A 25,216-nucleotide genomic window follows, 5' to 3' on the forward strand; every position below is an offset into this window, starting at 1 on the left:
CGTCAGCCTCTATTTGTCACCTTACTCCCTGTTCCCTATACCATGTGCCATGCGTTACATACTTCATATTCCAACAGTAGGTAAATGTGTTGAAAACGTGTACAGCTTTTCATACAAGAGCAATTCTTCCCATCCTTGGAGACTCATTCATCCAGGACTGTGATGGCTGAATCTCTGTGCACCCACCTGTGCTTGTCTCCTGGAGTCTTCCCCCATGGCTTCCACCTCAACTTGGTTCATTTGAGACCATCGTTTTATTTCAAGCCTGTGAGCTTGAAGCTGCTGGGGTTCTATCGCTGATTATACATATGTGGCTTACTATGTATAGGTCAAAGTCAATGGAGAAGATAAAAATGTTAGGATGTTACAAAAACTGTAGACTCATGAGTGGCCTGGCTGATTTCTTCCCCTCCTCCAAACCTCCTATTATTACCTTCATAAGGAAATATGTAAAGAGAACTTAAGCAAAATAGGTGGAGACCTTATTTTGCTCAATTCTATTTGTGTTACCTTGTCATGTCACTCCTTTACCCCAAGGGAAAGTATTTTATCAGTGGCTAGCCAGGTCTGACATGATCGCACTTTGCCTGCTGCCTTCCTTTCTCTCTGGTCTCACTTTTGCCCTGTGATCATTCTGCTCCAGCCACACCAACCTCCTTGCTGACTCTTGAGCAAATCAAGCATTACTTTTACATCAGGTTCTCTACTTGCTCTTCCCACACCTGAAACATCCACCATAGTCTACACATGCTTCCTTACACATTTCAGATCCATTTTTCTCAGGGGAACCCTCCCAGGACCTCCTAGCTAAATCATACTGTCATTCAATAGACATGTTAAAGCAGGCATTTAGGAGGTAGGAAGCAGCCCAAGAATGTTGGTATGCTGATTCTTTGCTTCTCTTGTATCTCTACATCAGCTGCCTGGGCTTTGGCTCAAAGTTAACCCTGCCACAGAATGGATGACCTCACACCTACTCAGAAATACACTCCTCTCACCGTCTTTTAGCGCATCATATTTTTCTCCTTTATTGTCCTAATTAGAAAACAGATGCACTATTTGTATCATTCCAAAATGAAAGGTTTCAGGCTGATGTGTAAAGAATGGACAAAATACATTAAAGGTGAGGATATGAAGATAGGAAAGGAGAGGATAACATGGCAGTTTACTTCCCAGAGAGTACATGTAGAAGGAGATGAGGATCAGGGTGTCCCTCAGTGGAGAAGATGAAGCAAGGAGTCCTGACAGGGCAATATGACTTAGCTTTTGCAGAAATCAGTACCAGAGGCGATAACAGCACGGAAAGTGGTACTGCAAGTCCTCCTTGAGTATTTGAGCCTGAAAGAGGCAAATCCAGAAGGATTAGAGGGGGAGATCACTGGAACTCTTTGGAAAAGCTTCCCAAGCTACAGAACATCTACACCTGAGCAGTGATTCTCAAGATCACACCCCTCTCCTGAACATTCTGGTCACAAGGTAGGCTAATACACACCAACAAAAAAGAGAGACTAACAATAAATTATACCTAAAGTAAAAAACACAAGAATGACAAAAGATTAGATCAGTAATCAACAAAAATAAAAAACAGATTTCTATAGTTTAAACTAAAAACTGCCTTGTTAAAAAGCTAGAACAAACTTCTAGTCAGATTGATGAGAAAAAAAAAGGGAAAGTACAAATAATCTCTACCAGCACTGTATACAAGTTTCACATAATTCTAGCCAGTAGTGAAAAAATGAAAAACTAGCTTAGTTTACTACCTCTGTTGTGGATTCTAGTCCTCATTCATCAGATTATACTGTTTACCCATGAGTACTGGGGCTTGAACTCAAGGTCTTATGCTGAACCACTTAAGTCATATCCGAATTCCTTTTGCAATTATCCTACCCATGGCTTCTGACATGATTGAAATAGGGTCTGAACCTTTTTAAGCCTATGCTAGTCTCAAACTGACTTTCCTGATCCTTCTGAGCAGTTGGGATCACAGGTGAGAGCCACTGTTCCTTAGTCACATTTTCTGAAATAATTTTCATTATGCAATTGGGAATTTCACTAAAGGTTTGGGATTCTAAAATGGACATATTTCCTGCTAAATCTTGTGGCGCTCTTTTCCACACTGACTTTTTTTTAATCTGATAAATTCTTTATTGTTACTGTACATTCCTGTTACACAGCTTCCCTCTTGTGTGCTATGTGTACTTGAATAAAAATCTAGTTTCTCTTATATAACAAAGACAAGAATTTCTTTTTACTGCTGCTTACTTTCATGAAAAGATTTATTCACAATATTTTCCCCACAACTCCCAGCGTTCTTACAATTTTTCTTTTCAGTACTCTCAAAGATGATACATTGTATAACAAAAATCAAATTACTTTTTTTTCTTCCTATTTTTCTAAATGTAGCATGAGTTGAACATCGTGTAAGACCTTACTTCATGCTTTTTAATAGCATTCATAAAATTTTTGTTTTGGTACTGAATAAAGCTGGCATACACACTAAAGGTTTTTCCATACCCATCTCAGTTAGACTGTCTTCCCCAGCATGGAGAGTTTCATGATCGAGAAGATCAGAGAGTTGGCTAAAACTTCTTTCACACTGAACACAGTGGAAGAGTTTCTCCTCAGTGTGGCTATTCTGCTGTCCATTCAGTTCTGTGTCCAGGTTGACGGTTTTCCCATGTCCATTATGTTTACATGGTGTTTCACCAGAGTGGATTCTTTGGTGGCTAACGAGATCTGAGCGCCGGCTAAAGTTTTTGCCACACTGAGCACATGAATACGGTTTCTCCCCTGTATGGGTTCTCTGATGTAGGATAAGTGTTGAGCACTGACTGAAAGCCTTCCCACACTGGTTACATGTGTACGGCTTTTCTCCAGTGTGGACTCTCTGGTGTTTGATAAGGTCCGAGTTCTGACTGAAACTCCTGTTGCACCACGTGCACGGGTACGGCTTTTCTCCAGTGTGAATCCTCTGGTGAAGGATGAGGTCAGAGCTCTGACTAAAGGCTTTCTCACAGTTGGTGCAACGGTAGGGCTTCTCACCAGAGTGTATTCTGTGATGTTTAGTGAGGTCTGAGCTTTGACTAAAACTTTTCTGGCACACATTACACACATAAGGTTTCTCACCAGTGTGGATTCTTCGATGCTTTACAAGATCTGAGCGACGACTAAAACTTTTAGTGCAATCAGGACAGGGATAGGGTTTCTCTCCAGTGTGGATTCTCTGGTGTAGAATAAGGTTGGAGCTCTGACTGAAGGTCTTTCCACATTCATCACATTCATAAGGCTTTTCACCTGTGTGAATTCTGTGATGCTTCACAAGGTCTGACCTGCGACTAAACATTTTACTGCACTGATTACATGGGAAAGGCTTCTCACCAGTGTGAATTCGCTGATGGTTCATAAGATCTGAAAGCCTGCTGAAGGATTTACTACATTGGTTACATGGATAAGGTTTCTCTCCAGTGTGAATTCTTTGATGAAGAATAAGGACTGAGCTCTGGTTAAAAGCCTTCCCACATTCATTACACTTGTAGGGCTTTTCTCCAGTGTGAATCCTTCGATGTTTAATAAGGTCTGAGTTCTGACTAAAGCTTTTGCTACACTGATTACATGGATATGGCTTCTCCCCTGTATGGATTCTCTGGTGTAGAATAAGATCTGAGCTCTGACTGAAGGCTTTCCCACACACATTACACTTATATGGCTTCTCCCCTGTGTGGATTCTCTGATGTTTTATAACATCAGAACTCTGACTGAAACATTTGTTACACTGGTTGCATGTATAAGGCTTCTCTCCAGTGTGGATTCGCTGGTGTTTAACCAGATCAGAGCGCTGGCTAAAACTTTTACCACAATGACTGCACTGATAGGGTTTTTCTCCTGTATGGATTCTCTGATGGATGATGAGATCTGAGCTCTGACTGAAAGCTTTCCCACACTCATCACATTTATAAGGTTTTTCACCAGTGTGGACTCTCTGATGTTTAATAAGGTCTGAACTCCGACTGAAACTTTTGACACACCAATTACAAGGATATGGTTTCTCCCCAGTATGAATTCTCTGATGCAGAACCAGAGCAGAGCGCATACGAAAGGCTTTTCCACATTTATCACACTCATAGGGTTTCTCCCAATGGGTCCTTTGGTGCCTAAGAAGGCCTGTATTGTAAGAAAAGCTTTCGTCATATCCATCACAAGTAAGCTGTCTTCTGTTTAAGAAGTTCTCATCCTCTTCATCCAGTTTATCTCCCAGTTCACAGAATTCTCTGCTTTCATCATCCTGGAGAAGATCTGTCCTGCTGTGGCCAGACCCTTCAGTCAATGGTTCAATTTCTGCTATGATTTCATCCTCTGAAGTTGGTTCTCCAATCTTGATTGTGGTCTCATCATCTGGAACAAGGAAAAAATTCAAATAGAATACATACTCTGCATGTTCATCTATTTCAGGTGAAACACCAGTATTTACCTACAAATATCATACCCATATAGGAGTGCTCCAAAACACTGAAAATGACCATTTGAGAAGAAAATGAAGAAGAATCAACAATAGGTCACATTAATTATGTATATAAGTCACTTAAAAGATATATTTTATATGATTGTCACAGAAGAACTGGTAATACTGAAATCTGTTTACTTACTGTGTTTATGAAAGTGTGACTAAATCAGAGCTAACACAATTTATTAACATATATAAGGTAAGCAGTGGGCCACGTCTAGGAGAAAGGTGAGTAGTTGATTGGGATTTATTGAGCACTGACCAGTGGTTTTAGCTTACTACCACTGCCAAACAGATTTGCCAAATGACACGCTATAGGAAAGGCCAAATGACAAGATGGCTAACCTCTTATTTTCCTTTAAAAATTAGGTATTTTCTATCAAGCACATCAGCCAAAGTTCTAGTAAGTTACCTAGTTTCTATTTCTGGTAATCTGCTCAGTAACTGTTTCTTTGTTGGTGGAGATTTCTGTCCACCCAGGATGAGTCTTACATACTAGCTGTTAGCAAACAAATGAACTTGAAGCTGGCCATTAAATTGGTGAGAGCTCATGTCAATCAGGGCACTGTTTGGATAGCTGTCTTTGGAACTGCCTAAGTTTGGCCTATCATCAAATATCATCAAGTAATAAACCACAGGCAGAAAAACATTTATTGTTTCACTGCCCAAGAAATTTAATCAACATGTTCACCTCCAATTCCCCACTAACTTCTGTCATTTCTGTATTCTCTGTGATGTGATCACACACACAGAAAGTCAGGTCAGTGCCAGCATCCCATCATTATCACTAGAACTGTCACAAATGGAAAATTAACTTATAACAGACGCCTCTCCACCTTTGAGTGACTGAGATGTCCACCACTATAGTCATTTATCTCTACTTCAGACAAATTATCCCAGGAAATAAGAACAAAGAAAAAACATATATGTCCTGGACTTTATCTGTAATCTTAGTTTTTCAGAACCAGAACCTGGGGGTGGGTTTCTGCAGCATCCAAGTGTGGGCCAAGGATCCTGCTTTGTAATTAAAAACAAAGTTAAGCTTTGCAAGAAAATAAAGTATTTATTTATCTAAAGAATGACTCAGGAAGCCGTTGTGGCTCACGCTTGTAATCCTAGCTACTCAGGAGACCAAGGTCTGAGGATCAAGGTTCAAAGCCAGCCCAGGCGCAAAAGGACCTGAGACTCTTATAGCTAATTAACCTCTAGAAAAGGCAAGTGGGGCTTGGCTCAAGGGTAGGGAGATAGCCTTGAGCTGAAGAGCTCAGGGACAGTGCCCAGGCTGAGTTCAAGCCCCATGACCCACCAAAAAAAAAAACATCACAGCATCACAGATGAGAGAAAGAACACACTCACTTCCAGGAGGCACAACTCAGTACATAGCTTTCCCATCCATGAGCTCACTCCCTGCTTTTTCCTTCTCATAAATGCCCTGTTTGCAGACTTGGATTCTTTGAAATGGACACCAGGAAAAGAGTCCAGCCATTTCCCCCCTCAGTTTATTGTAATTAAATGAGATTTCCTTCCCACTGACTTTCATTTGCTAAGTATTGTCAGTTGTATGGCAAGTCGAACTGAACCTTACCAGTATCACTAGAAGTAGAAAATTAAAATAAGCAGTAATACATTTTGTGGATCTATGCACATAAAAGGTTCAAACTGTGCACCAAAAGATAAAATAAGAAATTATTTTCTCACAAACAGTACACAGTTAATAACACAACAGATGAATAAGAGATTAACACATAATTTATAATAGACACCCAGAGCATTGGTATTTATTTCACTCACAAAACTATATTTGAGAAAGACTATGGTAAGATACCACTAAAATATAATAGAGAAAAATGAAAACAAAAACAAAGCAACCAAAAAACCCTCAAACCTGATAATGTACAATCAGATACAAAAGGAGGGGGAAGAAAAAGCCTAAAAGATGGTTTTAAAACCAAAATAAAGAAGCTGGTACAGAATCATCCGAACATACTGTTATATATAAACTGACTACTTCAATAAAAAGCAGAGAAAAATCTACAGGAAAAATAGTTTGAGGCTAAATATTACTTTTTTTTTTTTTTAGGGAACAAGGCACAAGTGGTTATTCTCATCCCTTCTGTTTAACACTGTACCGCTTCCATTCAACACTGATAGCCAATGAAATAAAACATGGAAAGAAATTATGATATACAAATAGGAGAAACAAAACTCAGTTGTCTTTAGTAATAGACTACCAATCACATACACAGAAAATCCAGAATCTATCCTATAAAAGCTGCTGGGACTTGGCAAATAAGTTTATCAGAGCAATATACAAAAGCTAACTGTATTTCTATATAAATACAATGAGGTCAAAATATTAAAATAAATGCAAATTGTACCCAGATATGTTCCAAACTCAATACAAATATATGTGATATCTGTAAAATGCCAAAAGAAACTGAAAGAGGGCTGGGATGTAGCTCAGTGGCCTGGGTTTGATCCCCGGAACCAAAAAAGAAAAAAAAAATGCCAAAAAAACACAGTTAGAGCACATTCTTACTTGGGCTGGGAGTTTGGCCTAGTGGTAGAGTGCTTGCTTGCCTAGCATGCATGAAGACCCAGGTTCGATTCCTCGGTCCCACAAACATAGAAAAAAGCTGGAAGTGGTGCTGAGGCTCAAGTGGTAGAACTCTAGCCTTGAGAAAGTCCAAGGACAGTGCTCAGGCCCTGAGCTCAAGCCCAGGACTGGCAAAAAAAAAAAAAAAAAAAAAAAAAAAAAAAAAGCTGAAATAGACATAATAAATTGGAAAATTTATTACTGTTTGTGACTAGCAAGATTTTTTATTTGCTTATTTTTTGTTTTTGTTGATCATGGGGCTTGAACTTGTAGCCTGGGATCCAGTAGCCTGAGCTCTTTTGCTGAAGGCTACTACTCTTATCACTTTGAGCCACAGAGCCACTTCTGGTTTTCTTGTGGTTAACTGGAGATAAGAGGCTCACAGACTTTCCTGCCCCCACAGACTGAAGGCCCATGCTCAGATCTCAGCTTCCTGAGTGCATGAGCCACCAAAGTCTGGCCAAGATTTAATATTATTAAGGTGGTAATAATTTACAAATCGATCTACTGGTTGAGGGCAGCATCAATCCAAGTCCTTCAGGCTTTTTTTGTTGTTGTTTTGGTAGAAACTGACAGATTCATTCTAAAATTTAAAGTCATGGATGAGGGAAGAGGTAACATTGTCTAAAAAGAAATGTACTCTTTACCTGACTCATGTAACTGTAAACTCTCTATACATCACCATTTTAATAATAGAAACTATATTTAAAATGTTAAGTCATGATAAAGTTTTAAGTATTTATGAAAAAGAACAAAATTAGAGAAGTTAAAGTCAATGTCCACAAGGATAGAAATAACCATTAATAGGACAGACTGCAGGAATAGATAAAAAATAAATGTGCCTCCCACTACCTTATGAATTTAACTGCAACCCCTCTCTATATGTTACCCTGACAATAAAATACAAAAAAAAAAATGTGTCTGGTGCTGGTGGCTCATGCCTGTAATCTTAGCTACTCAGGAGGCTGAGATCTGAGGATCACAATTCAAAGCCAGCCTGGACATGAAAGTCTGTGAGACTCTTATCTCCTATTAACTCCTCCCCCCACACCCCTAGAAAATTGGAAGTGGTGCTGTGGCTCAAGTGGTAGAGCATTAGCCTTGAGCTGAAGAGCTCAGACACAGCACCCAGGACTGGAAGTGTCAGCTAGCAAGTGTGAGAGCTTGAAGTCAAGCCCCGGTATCACCAAAGATAGATGGAGAGGGAGAGAAAGGAACTGAATAAAATTTTGGTTGCTAGAATGCAAAATAAAGACATACAACTATGTTTGAAGTGCTGCACGAATGCTATTACCTAGCAAAGCAAGTGCATAGCCTATGAAGAAAAACTTATCATCTGAAGGGACAACAAGGAAGACATTCTCCCCCTCAGACCCTGAAAGTAGGACACAACACACTGCTCCTCACCTGTCAGAAGGTGGTGCTCTGGAGACTCATAGTCGAACTGGATCTCCATGGGCTGCAACTGAACACAGCAGGGTGCCACTGGAGAGTTACCACTGCCTCTGTAATATTCTCATGTGCATCTGAGGGCCTGGGGCCTGGAGAGAACTGGCCACCTCTGGGCTCAGACGGGAACGCCGGTGCAGACCAGAGACTGGCTCCATCTGTATATGAAGGGAAGGAAAGCACACAACCGGGATTGTGCATTTCCAACGGCTCTGCTCTAGAAGTTACTCAACTTCCTGTTCCTCATCCACGAGTCACCCTCACTGCCCATTCCTAGTGAAGAGCTGGTCAAGCTGAAAGAAGGTGGCTGAGCCTAAGTAAGGAAACTGAGTCACAGTCATACCAGCACCTGTCTAGGTACTTCTAGGCCATCCTGGTACCTCTGGCTGGGGGAGGAAATTCTCTACTCAGTGCTGGAAAGCCTAGTGGTGAAAAGAGGCCTGGTGGGGGGAAGGTAAAGCCTCCCTCCTCCAGGTGATGGGTGGTGCCTGCACCCCTGGGGACAGGGGTGGGCAGGGCACTTGGTTGGTAGGTTACTAGGCCTGTCAGTCCAGGGACTGGGAGCTTCCTGTGACCCTGTCCCCTGCCCGAGTCTATTTAAGCTTAGGCACCAGAACGCCATTGCCACGTGTCCCCACGCTCGGGTCCTGTGTCTGGTCTCTCATCACCATGGCGTCCCCATTCAGCTCTCCATCAGAGAGCTCTCCCCATCAGAGCTGAATTGGCTTGTCGATATTGTACTCGCTGTTTCTGTCCTGTCTGCACTGAGTGTATTTCCTGGCTGCTGGTCTTTGAGAAGCGAGTCTGCCGTGCAGACTCCGCGCTTCTGCACAGCCTGTAAATTCTCACCTTATTACAAAGCCACCTGGGGGGGCTCCGGGGAGCCGCGGCGGGAGGGCGGGCGCGGCCTCTCGGGCGGTCACTCTCCCCCGCCCGCGGTTAGGGATGCTCCGCCGGCTCGCCGGCCCCGCGCCGGCCTTCCGCGCACTCACCAGCCGCACTCACAGCCCCGCAGCCGGACTGGGCGGACTCCGCCGCCTCTCGTGGTCCCACGAGCACCTCAAACACGTCTCGCGTCCGCTCAGTGGAAAGATCCCAAGGCCTGGGCAGCGGGGACCGGGTGCCATCAGTACACGACGCCAAGGGCCGCCAGCCGCCGGTCTCCCCGTGGCCTGAGCCTGTCCCCATGGGGCAGGACAACACTGCCGCCCGACGTGCACGCGGGCCTCCGCGGCGCCGGCTTGCCCGGGCCTGGGCGCGCGGCCTGGGGTGGTCGCTGCGCATGCGCGGGGAGGGGCGGGGCCGGGAAAGTTAACCCTAGAGCCTCTGGGAGGGGCCCGAAGGCCCCAGGTTGCAGCCCTTCTCTTTCTCTCCCTCTCTGGCATCACGTGGTGATTCTCAGCCGAGCTTCAATTCTTTCTTCCCGCTCCCCCTTTTAAACCTCAGAATCAAAGTCCTGGCCGAACGCAGCCAGGAGATCCCAAAAGGGGACCCTTCCCTGACTCCCCATTGGGGATCGAACTCAGGCCTGGGGCCCAAGATGGGGAACTGCACTTTGAGATGCCCTGCCCTGGAAAGGAGTAATCACTGAGAAGCAGGAGAAACTTGCGATTAATATATATTGCAAGAAAACTCTTTCTAGAAAGATCCAGGTTTGAACTAGCACAACAATGTTCATTGCAGCACTATTCACCATAGCAAAGATATGGAACCAACCCAGATGTCCCTCAGTTGATGAGTGGATCAACAAGTTGTGGTATTTGTACACAATGGAATTCTATGCTGCTGTCAGAAAGAATGACATCGCCCCATGACTTAGAAAAAGTCATATTAAGTGAAGTACGCCAGACTCAAAGGAAATTAGGCTCAATGGTTTCCCTCATTCGTCATAATCAGTAGAAACCTTGGGCTCTACTAGCAGAGATCTGCAATAGAGCAAAATCTTGATACATAAGGCCATATAATGTGAAGCTAATTGAAAGGACCTCCAGGATATTGAAACAAAAGCCATATAATGAATAATTGTCCTTAATGTACTATGTTGTCTCTCATCTCCTTTGCTATCCCTTGGTTATCTCATATTGGTATAGTATCTCACTTTGTTATCTGATATATTGAATTTATTTGTATTTGGATATTTGAAATTTGATAGGGAAGGGGGGAAAACCAAGACGGGAGGGGGATGTGGGGGGGGAGGGAAATGGGTACCAAGACATGTGAAAGGGTATCAATGTATGTGAGTTAATGCACCTTCTATCTGGCAAATATCATGTAACCCTTTTACTAATTACAATAAAAAAAATTAAAAAAAAAAAAAGAAAGATCCAGGTTTGAGAAAATGATGCATGGTTCAAGTGATGGTTGAGGTAGAAGAAAAGAGGGCTTCTGATCCCAGCTCATCGTCCAATATACAACACCGTAGGGGAGTGTGAATAAGACTCTGAGACACCCACTTATAAGGGGAAACGAGGGGGGAACTGGTTTAGGTTCAGTCTCTCCAAGCGGGGAGTTTGAGGTACACCTGACAAACAGCAGATGTCTAAAAGTTATAATTTGACATTCTCACACAGGTGTGAAACCATCACCACAAAACGGTGAACACATCAACTCTGTTTCCTCACACCATCCCTCCCAAGGCTATTGATCTGCTTTCACTTAGGACAGGTCACTTGTATTTATTGGAGATTTATTTAGGGGGAATTAAACAGACGTATTTGGCCAGTCTCCTTTCATTGGGAAATACTGAGATCTATCAGTATTGCTACATCAGTAGGTCACTCCTTTTGGTTGCTGAACAGTAACCTGCTGTGTGTACTGATGACAGTGTGTTTATTCATTCACCAGTTGATGGGTATTTGGGTTATTTTTGTTTCACTTTTTTTTTTTTTTGGCCAGTCCTGGGGCTTGAACTCAGAGCCTGGTCACTGACCCTAAGCTTTTTTTGCTTAACCTTAGCACTCTACCACTTGAGCTACAGCACCACTTCTGGCCTTTTCTGCTTATGTGGTACTAAGGAATTGAACCCAGGGCTTCATGCATGCTAGGCAAGTACTCTGACACTAAACCACATTTCCAGCCCTCATTTATTTTTGTTGTTGTTGTTTGCATCAATTAGTTGCACAAGGAAGTTTCATTTTGACATGTCCCTACATTCATTCATAAAATGTAACCTGAGGGGCCGGGAGTTTGGCCTAGTGGTTAAAGTGCTTGCCTAGCATGCATGAAGACCCGGGTTCGATTCCTCGGTACCACATACATAGAAAAAAGCCAGAAGTGGTGCTGAGGCTCAAGTGGTAGAGCTCTAGCCTTGAGAAAGTCCAAGGACAGTGCTCAGGCCCTGAGCTCAAGCCCAGGACTGGCAAAAAAAAAAAAAAAAAAAATGTAACCTGATCAGCCTCCCTCCTTCCCTCCATCACTCTCCCTCATTTTCCCTCTCCTTTCCAGACCAATCTCACAAGCTTCACTGTTCCATTTTCACACTTGTATATAGCAAAGGAAGTTGGCATTGCCTTAATCCTAGCATGTGGTCAGGCCCAGAGTCTTTTCCACCACCATCAAGGCTTGAGTACTAACCTCCTCTCCTTTTGTTTCATATAACACTAATCTGGGTTATTTTATTTTGCTTTTTACTTTTGTAAATAAAGCTCTTATGAACATTCTGGTACAAGATTTTTATATGGTCATAATGCTTGTGTGTGTTGGGGAGGCAGGGGATCATGGAGCTTGAACTCAGGGCCTGAGCACCATCTCTTGAGCTTTTTCTCTCAAAGATACACTCTATCAGTTTGAGTCACAGCTCCACTTCTGGTTTTCTGGTGGTTAATTGGCAATAAGTCTCACAGACTTTCTTGCCCTGGCTTCAAACCATGATCCTGAGATCTCAGCCTCCTGAGTAGCTACAATTACAGGTCTGAGCCATTGGCACTTGGCTGACATATGCTTTTTAATCCTTTCTTGAAGAAAGAGAAAAAATTCTTTGGATATCCAGCTTATACTGATGCTCCTTTCATTTCATAATTGCAGAATTTTGAAATGACTGTGAGAGAGCCTTTAACATGCGCTGTGAGGGGCCTTGCTTTGGCTAAATTTATGGAAAAGCAACTCAAGATCATGGTTTTTACCACTTCAAGACTATGACTTTTCTCAACCATAAATCTTCAGGCAAATAAACTTACTAAGCACAGGGATTTAGAATTTGTAATTGTTTTCTTTTTAAAAAATTTATAATCTAAGTAGTTATACAAAGTAGTTGCCATTTAACAAAGCATTTTATATACATGATGCATCTTAGAATTTGTAGAGGATTTTCTTTCTCTGAGCTCTTTTTACTCAAGGCTACTAGTACTCTACCACTGAGCCATAGCACCAATTGTAGAGGACTTTCTTTATACTGCATGAGAAGGGTAAGTCTGCCACTGTCATCTTATCAATGATGAAACTGAGGCTGAGTTAAGTTTGTTATACAGACTTGAAAAGGACAAAGACGTTCAGGAAAGCAAGTATTTTTATTTCCTGAACTATTATGAGCTTTATTTTTTGGTGCATAAAATTAAACAAGAGCCTCTCACATGCTAATATACTACTGAGCTACATCCCTACCCATTTCTCTAATCTTAAACTCACACCTGTAATTCTAGCAACTCAAGAGATTGATATCTGTGGGTCCTGGTCAAAATGGTTAGATCCATAGAAGTGTTTGGAAAATACACAAAAATACATTATCTATAACCTTAAACAGTGTACCACTTTGAGATTGTATTTTCCATTATTTTCATACATAAATATATACTTAATTAGAATGATATAATATATCTTGTCTTGTAATATTTTTATTTATTTAGTAATACATTATGGATGCTTCATTTAACATTGATCAATATGTTTTAACAGCTTGTTTTAACTGTACTTTCATGATGGTATTCAAAGTATACTTCAAAGTAGAATGTCAAAGTCAAAGCTTAAGGCTTCTGGTAGTGATTGCCAGAGATTTTACTTACCCACATTTCACCAGCAGTAAGACAGTGCCAATTTCCCTGATTACCAGTTTTGTAAGAAATCACAAACCATCTCAACTCTTGCTTGTGAGGTTGAACATATATATTACATATTGTCCATTGGCACTTACTCTTTTGTGATTATCAGCTTGACTTTCTTTCATACTCTTTTCAATATTGAGGGTTGAAAATATTCTCCAAGTAGAAATACAAGTTTTTCTATTGGGAACTTTTAATAGGGAGACAATATAAAATGTTATGAATTCAAACTCTGAACTCGTAAAAGCTATGACCATTATTCTTATTTCCTTATCCAGAAAATATGGACTGTAGTGAAATATCTAATGCATATATACAAAATGCTCAGCATGTTCTTGTTACTGATCTAAGACCTCTCGATAGAGTATTTTCCTTTTGCAACCTAACAATTCCTACATTAATACCTTACTCATTGCAGTTTGAGTATTTTCCTGTAGAAGAGGAGGGAAGTAAGTAGCTCTAACCATGTATTTTGTAATCTTTTGCCATATTTTCCAAATAACACTAACTTTCCCTCTTTCATATTCTCAGCACATACTGGATTGTCTGCCATTTTTTGTTGTTGTTGGTTGTGGGGTTTGAACTCAGGGCCTGGGCACTGTCCTTGAGCTTTGTTGCTCAAGGCTAGTGCTCTACCACATTGAACTACAATGCCTGGTGGTTAATGGAAATAAGAGTCTCATGTACTTTCTTACCCAGTCTGGCTTCTCACCTCACTCCTCAGATCTTAGCTTCCTGAGTAGGTAGGATTACAGGTGTGAATCACCGTTGCCCAGCTATATCCTGCCTCTACATTGGCTGTCTCAGGGAGATAGATCCATGTTTGTTATAGACACAACCCTCCTTCCATAAACAACAGTAAAGGTCAGAACTTTCTTTCTAGGTCTTATGTTATTCCTCCAGTGGGAACACTCTTTTGGCCTATCCCCTCTCAGAAATTTTATCTAACTTCTTGGGTAAGGAAACAGGCAATGTGTTTAAGGAATACCCTAAGTAACAAAGCAACTGACCACAGCAGTCATTACTTGAGTGTAGAATCAGATCTTGTTTCTCACTGTATCCCTAGTCTTTGATGCAAAACAGGTATTAGTAAAAAGAATCATTGAAACTAGGCATGAGTGGCTCATGCCTATTATCCTAGCTGAGAAATCTGAGGATGATGGTTCAAAGCCAGCCCGGGCAGGGAAGTCTGGGAGACTCTTAATCTCCAATTAACCACTAAAATGCTGACAGTAAAGCCGTGGTTCAACTGGTAGAGGGCTAGCTTTAAGCAAAAGAGCTCAGGGACAGCATCCAGGCGCTTAGTTCAAAATCCAGAAGTGCCCCCTCCCCCCAAAAAAAATCATTGTTTCTTCTCGTACCTAATTTCCAGTTTTCCCAGAGCTCATCAAACTTGATGAAACCATTTCTCCATATTTTTGTTTTCCATCACTGTTTTTGAATTGCTAAAAAAAAATGTCCTTCCTGCTGTCCACACTATCTCTCAAACCAGGCACACTAGATGCAGTGACAGAGTCTGGAGCCTCATGCCCTTTCATAACATTCTCAAAGAAATGAAGTTTTGATGTTCCATTCCCCCTCCCCCCATTATTTTTTTCTAATTCCTGAGTATTCCAACAATGAAGAGGAAAGCTGGGAGTAGGGTCTCCCATGTTATCTTGGTAAGTCACAAGGAAAGTATTCAAGGGATGATTTGCAGTAGCATGAAGAAGTGATACACAAAGTTAGAAGGACTCAAGACAAAGTTGTAGTTTACAACCTTGAGCTCTTGCTCCAAAGTCATCGGCTCTGATAGAAAAATCTGAAGTATTTAAACATCCTATTCACAAATTATTTACAGTATGGACTCTCTGATGGCGCAGGAGAACTGATCTGTGCCTGAACGTCTTCCCACATTCGTTACATATATAAGCTTCATCTCCAGAATGGATTCTCTGATGCTGTACAAGGGCTGAGCTCCTTTTGAAGGTTTTGCCACATTCGTTACACTGGTAAGGTTCCTCTCCACTGTGAATTCTCTGATGCCTGATGAGGTTTGAGCTCAGACTGAAGGCTTTCCCACATTCATTGCATTCATAGGGTTTCTCTCCACTGTGTATTCTCTGATGAGTAATCAGCTCTGAGCTCTGCCTGAAAGCTTTCCCACATTCATTACATTCATAGGGTCTCTCTCCTGTATGAATTCGCTGATGTCTAATAAGTTTTGAGCTCTGGCTAAAGGTTTTCCCACACTCCTTACACTCATAGGGCTTCTCACCAGTGTGAATTCTTTGATGTATAATGAGATATGAACTTTGACTGAATGCTTTCCCACACTCATTACATTTACAAGCTTTTTCACCAGTATGAATTTTCCGATGTCTAATGAGAGCTGAGCTCTGATTGAAGGCTTTCCCACATTCACTGCATTCATATGCTTTCTCACCACTATGAATTCGCTGGTGAATAATAAGATATGACCTCAAACTAAAGGCCTTCCCACACTGGTTACACTTATAGGGCTTTTCTCCAGTATGGATCCTCTGGTGTTGAGTGAGAGAAGAATGCTGCTTGAAGCTATGCCCACAGATATCACATCTATAAGGTCTTACTTCTACAGGAACCTTCTGACATGTTACAGAGTTTGTACTTAAAATCAAGCATCTTTGAGGCTCATCATAGTCTTTCTTTACTAAAGATTTGTGTGTGAAGATCACTTGCCTTAAGCTGTCTCCACGAGGAGGGGATCTTAACTTCCCCCAGGTAGCACTTCCTTGTGGCCACTCTAAATTGCTCTCCTGCCCATCGACTCCTCCAAATGAAGTTTCCTGACAGAGTTCCTGTGACTTTTCTTCTGAAATAATATTATTTGCTGTTTCATTGTTCTCGCAATCTGAAATGGCAACTAGTCAAAAAAAGGAAAAATCATTTTCTATTTTTCCAGTCTCTCTCCCTCCCTCCCTCCTTCCCTCCCTCTCTCTCTCTCTCACTTTCTCTTTTTTTTTTTTTGCCAGTCCTGGGTCTTGAACTCAGGGCCTGAGCACTGTCCTTGGGCTTTTTCTTCAAGGCTAGCATTTTACCACTCAAGCCACAGCACCATTTCTGGCTTTTTCTATGTATATGTGGTATCAAGGAATTGAACCCAGGTCTTCGTGCATGCTAAGCAAGAACTCTACCACTAGGCCAAACTCCCGGCCCTCATTTTTTTTTTTTAAACAGTAAGTTACCCAGGCTTGTTTGGCACTCCTGGGCTTAAGAGATCCTACCATCTTAGCAGCTGGAATTACAGACCTACATCATAGTGATTGGCTCAGTATTCACTTTTTACATGACAGAAAATAGAGAGATTTACCTACAAAGATGTTACTGTATCTATTTTTTCTTCAACTGGCCAAAAATAAATGCTAACTAAAGCTTACATCTAACCTTGGAATTCATCATTCTTGCATCCTTTAAGACTTCAATTGATCAAGTACCTTCTATTATTTTTAACCTCTTTATAGATTATTGCTTCCAGCATTTAAATAAGCTCAAATTTCTTTCACTTAAAAAAAAATCATGCCCCTTGTCTACATATCTTTCTCACAGTGCAACAGAAAGGGTTATCTGGGGCTGGGATTGTGGCCTAGTGTAGAATGCTTGACTAATATGCACAAAGTCCTAGGTTCTATTCCCAGTACCACATACACAGAAAAAAAGCCAGAAGTGGTGCTCAAGTGGTGGTTCGCTAGCCTTGAGAAAACCCAAGAACATTGCCCAGGCCTCGAATACAAGCCCCAGGACTGGCACACACACACACACACACACACACACACACACACACACACACACACACACTGTTCCTTTTTTGCCTTTCTGATTGGGTTGGATGCTGCTCTATGTGCCCTCACAGTAACTAGTGCCTGCTTTAATCTATTATATTCAGCTAGAACTGAAAATTTCTTAATAGAGTCCCAGTAATCACCACAGCATTAGACCATGTTAGTACTCAATAAATAAGGAAGAGATGATTAAATAAGTGAATGAGTGAGAAGGAAAATGTCACAAGAACAACTAGCTGCAATCCAGTAGAAGTCTGATGAATACAAAGCTGCTAAAGCGAGCAACTCTGGTTCTGATGAATGAAAGCAATGATCTCATGTGGCAAGCTTACAAATGCTATTAATTCTGCATCCTCACAACCAGAAACCTAAGTGACAGGCGTTTCCTCACCATTTTTAGAGGAATGGCAAGGTTTCCAGGATTTCAACTGTGTCTTCAGAGGCTGGAACTGGATGTTAGCTAACTCTTTGGATGTTCTGAGATAGGTCAAATCCTTCCATGGCACCGCTGGTTCCTGTGGACTAGTTGGGACCTGAAATTAGAAAAACATGATTATCAAGATGCATCATACTTCATAAACTGATATCTTGAACTGAAACTCCTTTGTACAATTACTTAAATTAAAAAAAAAAAACACACACACGATTAGCTTTGGCCACCTTCACATATGTAGGGACAAAAACAAAAAACATACAAAAGTAACTGTAACTCCTCTATAATCACCCTAAAATAAAAGACAATTTAAATTTTAAAAACCATACAAAAAACTTACTCAGGTATATCTCTATAATTACATCAGGAATATTACAGACATGCAGCTATTCAACCTTCTGTTAGTATACTACATGCTCACTCTAGGCTATAAATTCCTTTTCCTGTAACCTATCATTTATCTCTCTATTCCCACCTGTTGTCCTGGATCATCAAACTCTCTCTCCAAATCCTCCAGAAGGGTCACAGCTTCCTCACTGCTTCTTGGACTATGTTGCTGTACCCATATCTGCAGCTCCTCAGGCAGAATGCTCAGGAACTGTTCTAGCACCAGCAGGTCGAGGATCTGCTCCTTGGTGTGCAACTCTGGCATTAGCCACTGATGGCACAGCTCTTGGAGTCTGCCCAGAGCCTCCCGTGGCCCCGGTGTCTCATGGTAGCAAAACTTCCTGAACTGCTGGCGAAACAATTCTTGGCAGGACTGGGTGCTTCCATTCTGTTTAAGGGTATGATTCCAGGAAAAGCCATCTTCCACTTTCACCAAGAGTAACCCCTCCTCCTGATGATCCTGAGTTGAAACTGCTCTGGATTCCACAGCCATTCTGGGCTGAAGCAGCTTAACAAAAAGCTCAGGATAACCACCTCTGTGCTGTAGAATTGAGTAATCTCTTCTTTCCTACGGAATATAAGAGCTCTGTTAACTTTTGGAAGAAAAAAAATTCTCTAAAAGTCTTCTAATAATACAGTTCAATAACACCCAAAGAAGCAACATCGGTACTATTACTAAATAATAATCGAATGACAAACTGAAAAACATTCATCTTATCTCACACGATGTAATCTCTACCACTGTTATAAATTATGAAAATGGATTACCTATATTATTACATTTTTATTATTAGTTCTCTTTTTGGGGAGGGGTGTTACCAAGCCTGGGGCTTGAATTCAGGGTGCTGTCTGAGCTTTTTGCTCAAGACTAGTGTTCTGCCACTTAAGCCACAGCTTTGCTTTCAACTTTGTCTGAGTTTAGTGGAAATAAGAGTCAACTTTCTTGCCTGGCTTTGAAACAAGATCTCAGCCTCCTGGGAAACTAGGATTATAGGCATGAGCCACTAGCATCTGGCTTGAATTATCTTTCAGCTCGACCCCATCCAGGAGAACAATTTGTCTTTAAATATGTATATAAAACTTGAGAAACTTTAAAATAGAGGCCTCTGTTCCAGGCTTAAAGGGGGGCAATGATGACATCTAGCTAGAATTCAATAATGTTGACTTTAAAACTCTTATTTTTAGTTATCTTCTATTGATAGCAATTGTTGATTTTTAGGACAGTAATAAAATGTGTTGTTGTTGTTGTTTGTTTTTTAAATTAGCTGGGTACTGGTGTCTCACTCCCAGCTATCAGTATGCTAGAATTTGGAGATCAGAATTTGAAGCCAACAATTAATCATCAAAAGCCTGGAACCAAGTTGTAGCTTAAGAGGTAGAAACCTTGAGTGAAAAGGCCAAGCAAGAGTGGAAAAACTTGATTTCAAGTCCCAATACCTCCCCACATTCTAAAAATTAAATATAAGTTGATTTAAACGAAGTAATAGGGGACACAAGCCATTTGATCACATTTAGTGACAGAATGTTTCCTCAACAGAGGAACTCAGAATGGCTCTGTCCTGCATGTGCATCAGGTTGAAAAAATGTTTTTTTTTTTTTTTTTTTTTTTTGCTCAAGAACGAACCTGCTTCAGGCATAAAGCAAGAAATAATTGTAAAACTCTTATTATGTGTTTAAAACACAGGCAGGAAATTATGGAACCAAAACAGACAAAAAAAAAAAAGGTCCACTTCAGTCCTCAAGAAGCTTGAGCGTTCTGGGAGGCACAGGTTTTTCAAAGGGCAGTATGGCACTTGATAGCTCTGTGTTAAATCCTGTGATACTGACCGGACATGACCTACAATTTTGGTCCACAGGATCAAGGAGCCCCCTCAGCGTAACCGGCAGGACAAACGGCAGAACGGACTCTAGCACCGCGGAGCGCTTCAGGGATCACTACCACGCTCGTTAGCATACTCATTGGTAAACACCTCCGAGCTCAGGCTTCCTGCTTAACCCGGGTACGGCGCAGGAGCCCGGGGAGGGCCCCGGGCACGGACAGCCAGCCAGGGACCGGACGTCCGACTCTCCGCCCCACCGGGCCGCGACTTCAGATGGGCAGATCCAGGACGGGGCTCCTCCACCCCGCGCCGGGTCCGGCACCCACCCGGCGGTCCCCTCCCTCTGCGTCCGGGCCCGCGCCTCCCTCACCGCGAAGCCCAGCAGATGTCAAGGTGCCAAGCCGCCAACTCCGAGCGGCAAACCACAAAGACCGGAAGTGTACCCGCGCCGCTTTCCTGTCGTGAGCCTAGGGAGCCTCCGTACTCCCCGCCCCTTGCTCAGAGTCACCCAATCAGCGCCGAGTCTGCTAGTCTTCTTCCGCCCCTTGCCCTACATGACACCCAATCAACGCTCTGGGTCCTAGTCTCCGCCTTCCTGGTTTGGGCCGGGTCTCACCACCACCCGCCCTTCAGGGCGTGGCGGGTCCCCTGCTAGCTCCTGAGATGAAGGATGCCTCTGACAGCTTCTTTCCATTTTCCACTGCAACTTAGTTGCTTTTAAGTCTCTTTAAATTTGGCAGTTTTCGTAGGTGAAACCTCATATTTTAACTTAGCTTGAGATTTAGGTATTTCCTCCTTACTGTTTTTCATAGAAATAACTTTCACTGCTTTTTTAATAAGATGTTAGTATTTTCTCTCTTTTTTTTTTGTATGAGGTTTTTTACTTGTTAAGGTTATAAACTCACTATTACAAATATTTTTCCATTTATTTGTCTTCGATTATTTAAAAGCTGTTATTTTAAAGGATAAGGTGTCTAAGCTTAAGTTTAAGTTAAAGACACTTGGAAATAATCTTTATTATTTGTTAGTAGGTTTATTCCCCGCTATTAATAAATAACCCGGTAATTATTTTTGGTCCATATTTAATAGGTTTCACCATGACATTCTCATTCATGTATAGAATGTCCTTTATAACCCAGTCACTATGAAGTAGCAGCTATTTTAAAAAGCAAGAGAATAATTCCCGTTTTCCACAATACTAATTCTGCCGATCTATGAATATGGGAGGAGAGGCCTTTCCAAGTTTGACTGCCCTGTTCATTTTATACGTGAATGTTTTATATTTTTCACTGTAGAGCTCTTGTATTCCCTTAGGTTTATACTCACAAGTTATTTTAGGCTATTGCAAATGGGATTGGTTTCCTAATTTCCAGCCTGTTCTTTACTGATGGTAGCAAAACTAGGTTTTTGCTTTGTTTTGTTTTTTGTTTTTGTTTTTTGCCAGTCCTGGGCTTGAGCTCAGGGCCTGATCCCTGTCATTGGACTTTCTCAAGGTTAGAGCTCTACCACTTGAGTCGCAGCACCACTTCTGGCTTTTTTTCTATGTATGTGGTACCAAGGAATCGAACCCCGGGGCTTCATGCATGCTAGACAAGCATTGTACTACTAGGCTACACTCCTGCTCCTAAACTAGTATTTTTTTTTAATAGTGAATGATTTGGAATAATTCCAAGGCTTCCACTACTTTGGAAATATAGTTTGTTTGTGGCAATAGGTGTTTATTTTGTCCACAGTCTGGTAGATCTGTGCAAGTTTTGACGGTGGGAACAAATCAGGATTCTTGAGACCTTTCCTGGGGATTTGCTGCCACCTCTTGGCTTTTTTGAAGCACAACAGCTTCAGGAGGTGCTGGTGGAGTCTGCACAGTAATTTCTCATTCCCATCAATACATAGTACTTACAGAGCACAGTCATTTTGGATATTTGATGTCTAAGTAATTCATCGAGTATTTCCATTATAAAGTAAAATCATGTAACGTCCCAATGAACCAAATAATCTATGATTACTTGAGAACGAAGACATTATGAAAGAGTTATGCTACACTTATTTCTGAGTTATATGAGCAAAAGAGAACTAGTTTGGGATAATTTGTTCACTAGTGAATCTCTCTCTCTCTCTCTCTCTCTCTCTCTCTCTCTCTCTCTCTCTCTCTCTCTCTCTCTCTCTCTCTCTCTCTCTCTCTCTCTCTCTCTCTCTCTCTCTCTTTTTACCAGTCCTGGATCTTGAACTCAGGGCCTGGCACTGTCCTTGGACACTTTTATTTTGCTCAAAGCTAGTGCTCTTCCACTTGAGCCACAGTGCCACTTCCGGCTTTTGCTGTGTTTGTGGTACCAAGGAATCAAACCCAGGGCTTTATGCATGCTAGGCAAGCACTAGGCTACACTCCTGGTCCTAAATTAGTTTTTTTTTTTAATAGTGAATCTCTTAAGGTTCAGTTCCTATTATGCTTAATCTTATAAATCTGCTTGTAAAGTAACTTGGGCCCAAATAAAAATGTTGGATATTTAGAAGTTTACTAGTATTACATGCTAAATATGTTGCAGTTCTGATAACTACTTAATAACCACCAATGAGTCAGACACTGTACTAAGTGCTGTGACTATTTGAATAAATAAGTGTCCTAGAGCTTGTCCTCTGAAAATCAATCCAAAGGGTAGGACAGGGACAGCAACAGAAATGTAGAAAGTGAAAAGGAAGTGTTATATAGGTACACCGAGGAAGAACTCTCAGCCCCAGCTTGGATTATGGAAAAAAAAGACAAAGCAAAAATATGCCCACATAGACACACTAGTTTCTAGCTGACAAATATAGACTTAAATTTGTACATCCTGTTAGGTTTCTATCTATACATTTTTCTCTTTCTTCTCTTAAGGAAAAAAAATATTTAAATTTAGAAAAGCTCTGGACTCCTCCTGAATGTAAGTCATTTAGTAAATAAAGCTTAGGCAGAAATGATTAGTTTGTATGGAATGGTGTATGTTTATAAGCTCTCTTGATTTTGTATTCGGTGTCTTGAGGGTGGATCACTTTTGTCTTTCATAATCACTTATGACCAGATTCTACCTGATATTAAAATCTAGGTTAATGATCTGTGAATAATGACTTCTTAAATTGGTTTTCATATCTGTATAGCTATTAAGTTTTCATGGCTGGTGCTCCAGCACTTGAGCCATCCCACTAGCCCTCTAAGTTTTGAGAGTATAATTCCCTCCTTCTAAATTATCTTCTTTGAAATGAGAAGGCAAGTTACCAGTGTGGAATGAATGGGTGAATATAATACATAACAAGCAAGAAACCAAATGCACACTCATCTGACATGTTCCACACATGGCAAGTGCTGCTGTGGCCCCACACTTTCTGATTTTTATACAGTAGAACTAGTCAAGTTTGTCAGTTCGTTCTTATACAGTTTCTTTACGTTGCACCATAGTTATTAAAAGCCTTCTGTATAGGCCAGGAATTTGGCCTAGTGGTAGAGTGCTCGCCTCACATGGACAGGGCCCTGGGTTCGATTCCTCCATACAACATACATAGGAAAAGCTGAAAGCGGTGCTGTGGCAGAATGCTACCCTTGAGCAAAAAGTGTCCAAGGACAGAGCCCAGGCCCTGAGTTCAGGCTTCACAACTGGCAAAAAAAAAAAGTGGAGATCTGGTGAAATGATTGGATCACGAGAGCATTAATCTGTGATCTCCCTTCCTCTCTTTCTTCCTCCCCCCCCCTCATCTCTTTCGTGAGATGAACACTCATTAATGTCTATTGGGGCTCTTTTATTCATACTACCCTAAGTATCATACCTTACTGTGTGAGTGTCTGACCTAGTGCCAGACTCTCAAAGGCCCTAATCTGGTAATGCCACAGTAAGATGAATTGCAATGCTGTTTCTTTAATAATAATAATTTAAAAAGCAGCTTAAGCTGTTCTCTAAGTTTGAAGCTTAGATTTCATCAAGTCCAGCCAAAATTATCCCACCGAGGAGCTCTTATCACATTCCTCCTTGTGAAAGCCACTAAAACCACAAGATGGTTGGCAGTCACATCCAATCTTTTAGAAACAGCAACAACAAAAATTCTTGAAGCCTTCCCATTTCTAACTCTTAACGTCCTTTTCCTATTTAACATGTCTGTGAAATTATTTGGATAAAAATGATTTGGGGTTTTAATTTGTAAATCTTCAATTTAGAATTTTCTGCTAAGGAAAAGATATTGAACTTGGAAAAATACTACTGAGAAGATTCTTAAGTTTATGGATCTTAATGTAGAGAATCCTGCATAACTTTTAAAGCTAGAAAAAGAAAACATAAAACAAAGGTTAAAAACCTGGTGCCAATGGCTTATGCCTATAATCCTAGCTACTCAAGAGGATGAGATCGGAGGATCACAGTCTGAAGCTAGTCAGGGCAGAAAAGTCTCCATGAAATTCTTATTTCTAATTAACCATTCAAAAACCAGATGTGAAGCTGTGGATCAAAGTTGTAGCCTCCAGCCTAAAAGCTCAGGGACAACACCCAGGCCCTGACTTCATGCCCTATGACCAGCCAAAAAAAACAAAAAAACAAAACAAACAAAACCAATGGTAAAACCTGAGATTATGGCAGTAACCTTAGAGTGACATTTAAAACAACTAATTTTCCCCTCTTTTGTACTTATTTATTTTTAATCAGCATGCAGGAGGCTGACCAGCTTGAACTTGAACAGAGACAAATTTGTTTAAACACACACACACACACACACACACACACACACACACAAAATACAACAATAAAACCCTTATCAGTTTTTTTTTTGCCAGTCCTGAGTCTTGAATTTAGGGCCTGAATACTGTCTTTGGACTTTCACAAGGTTAGATTTTACACTGAGTCATAGCACCACTTTCAGCTTTTTCTATGTATGTTTTATTGAGGAATTGAATCCAGGTCCTTATGCATGCTAAGCAAGCACTTTACCATTAGACCATACTCTTGCCTTTTACCAGTTTTTATATGTTAAATGCTTCTTGAGTTGTAACTTGTTGAAAAACTGATAGCTAAAATAAGCTGTGCTTTTGTGGGTTTTTTAAACCTGTTTGTCTGTTTTAAGACAGAAAAGGATAATACAGATGTATTTTTGTTCTGAAAAAGGGTCTCACTAGGCACCCCAAGTGGGCCTCCAACTTGGATTACAGATATGTAAACATATATTTATTCTATATACATCTTGT

The 25,216-nt window shown here is 41.2% G+C and overlaps 2 protein-coding genes across 2 annotated transcripts; both read right to left on the bottom strand.

The window, feature by feature from the left end:
* Positions 1 to 2,660: 2,660 nt before the first annotated feature.
* On the bottom strand, positions 2,661 to 20,440 carry Znf397 (zinc finger protein 397). The gene is given in 6 exon segments (XM_090353251.1): positions 2,661 to 2,788; positions 2,791 to 4,013; positions 15,464 to 16,463; positions 17,771 to 17,912; positions 18,288 to 18,767; positions 20,027 to 20,440. Coding segments are annotated over 5 exon segments (2,811 nt in total). The 5' UTR covers positions 18,693 to 18,767; positions 20,027 to 20,440; the 3' UTR covers positions 2,661 to 2,747.
* LOC150049762 (uncharacterized) lies at positions 8,508 to 9,830 on the bottom strand. Its single transcript, XM_090353609.1, has 2 exons — positions 9,539 to 9,830; positions 8,508 to 8,704 (listed from the first exon to the last, which is right to left on the bottom strand). The coding sequence occupies exons 1-2, from the start codon at positions 9,828 to 9,830 to the stop codon at positions 8,508 to 8,510; spliced, it is 489 nt and encodes a 162-aa protein (XP_090209735.1).
* Positions 20,441 to 25,216: the final 4,776 nt, after the last annotated feature.

Source organism: Megascapheus bottae, chromosome 19 (genome assembly GCF_031878675.1).
Source record: "Megascapheus bottae isolate mThoBot1 chromosome 19, mThoBot2.hap1, whole genome shotgun sequence".
In the NCBI taxonomy this organism is placed as follows: Eukaryota; Metazoa; Chordata; class Mammalia; order Rodentia; family Geomyidae; genus Megascapheus; species Megascapheus bottae.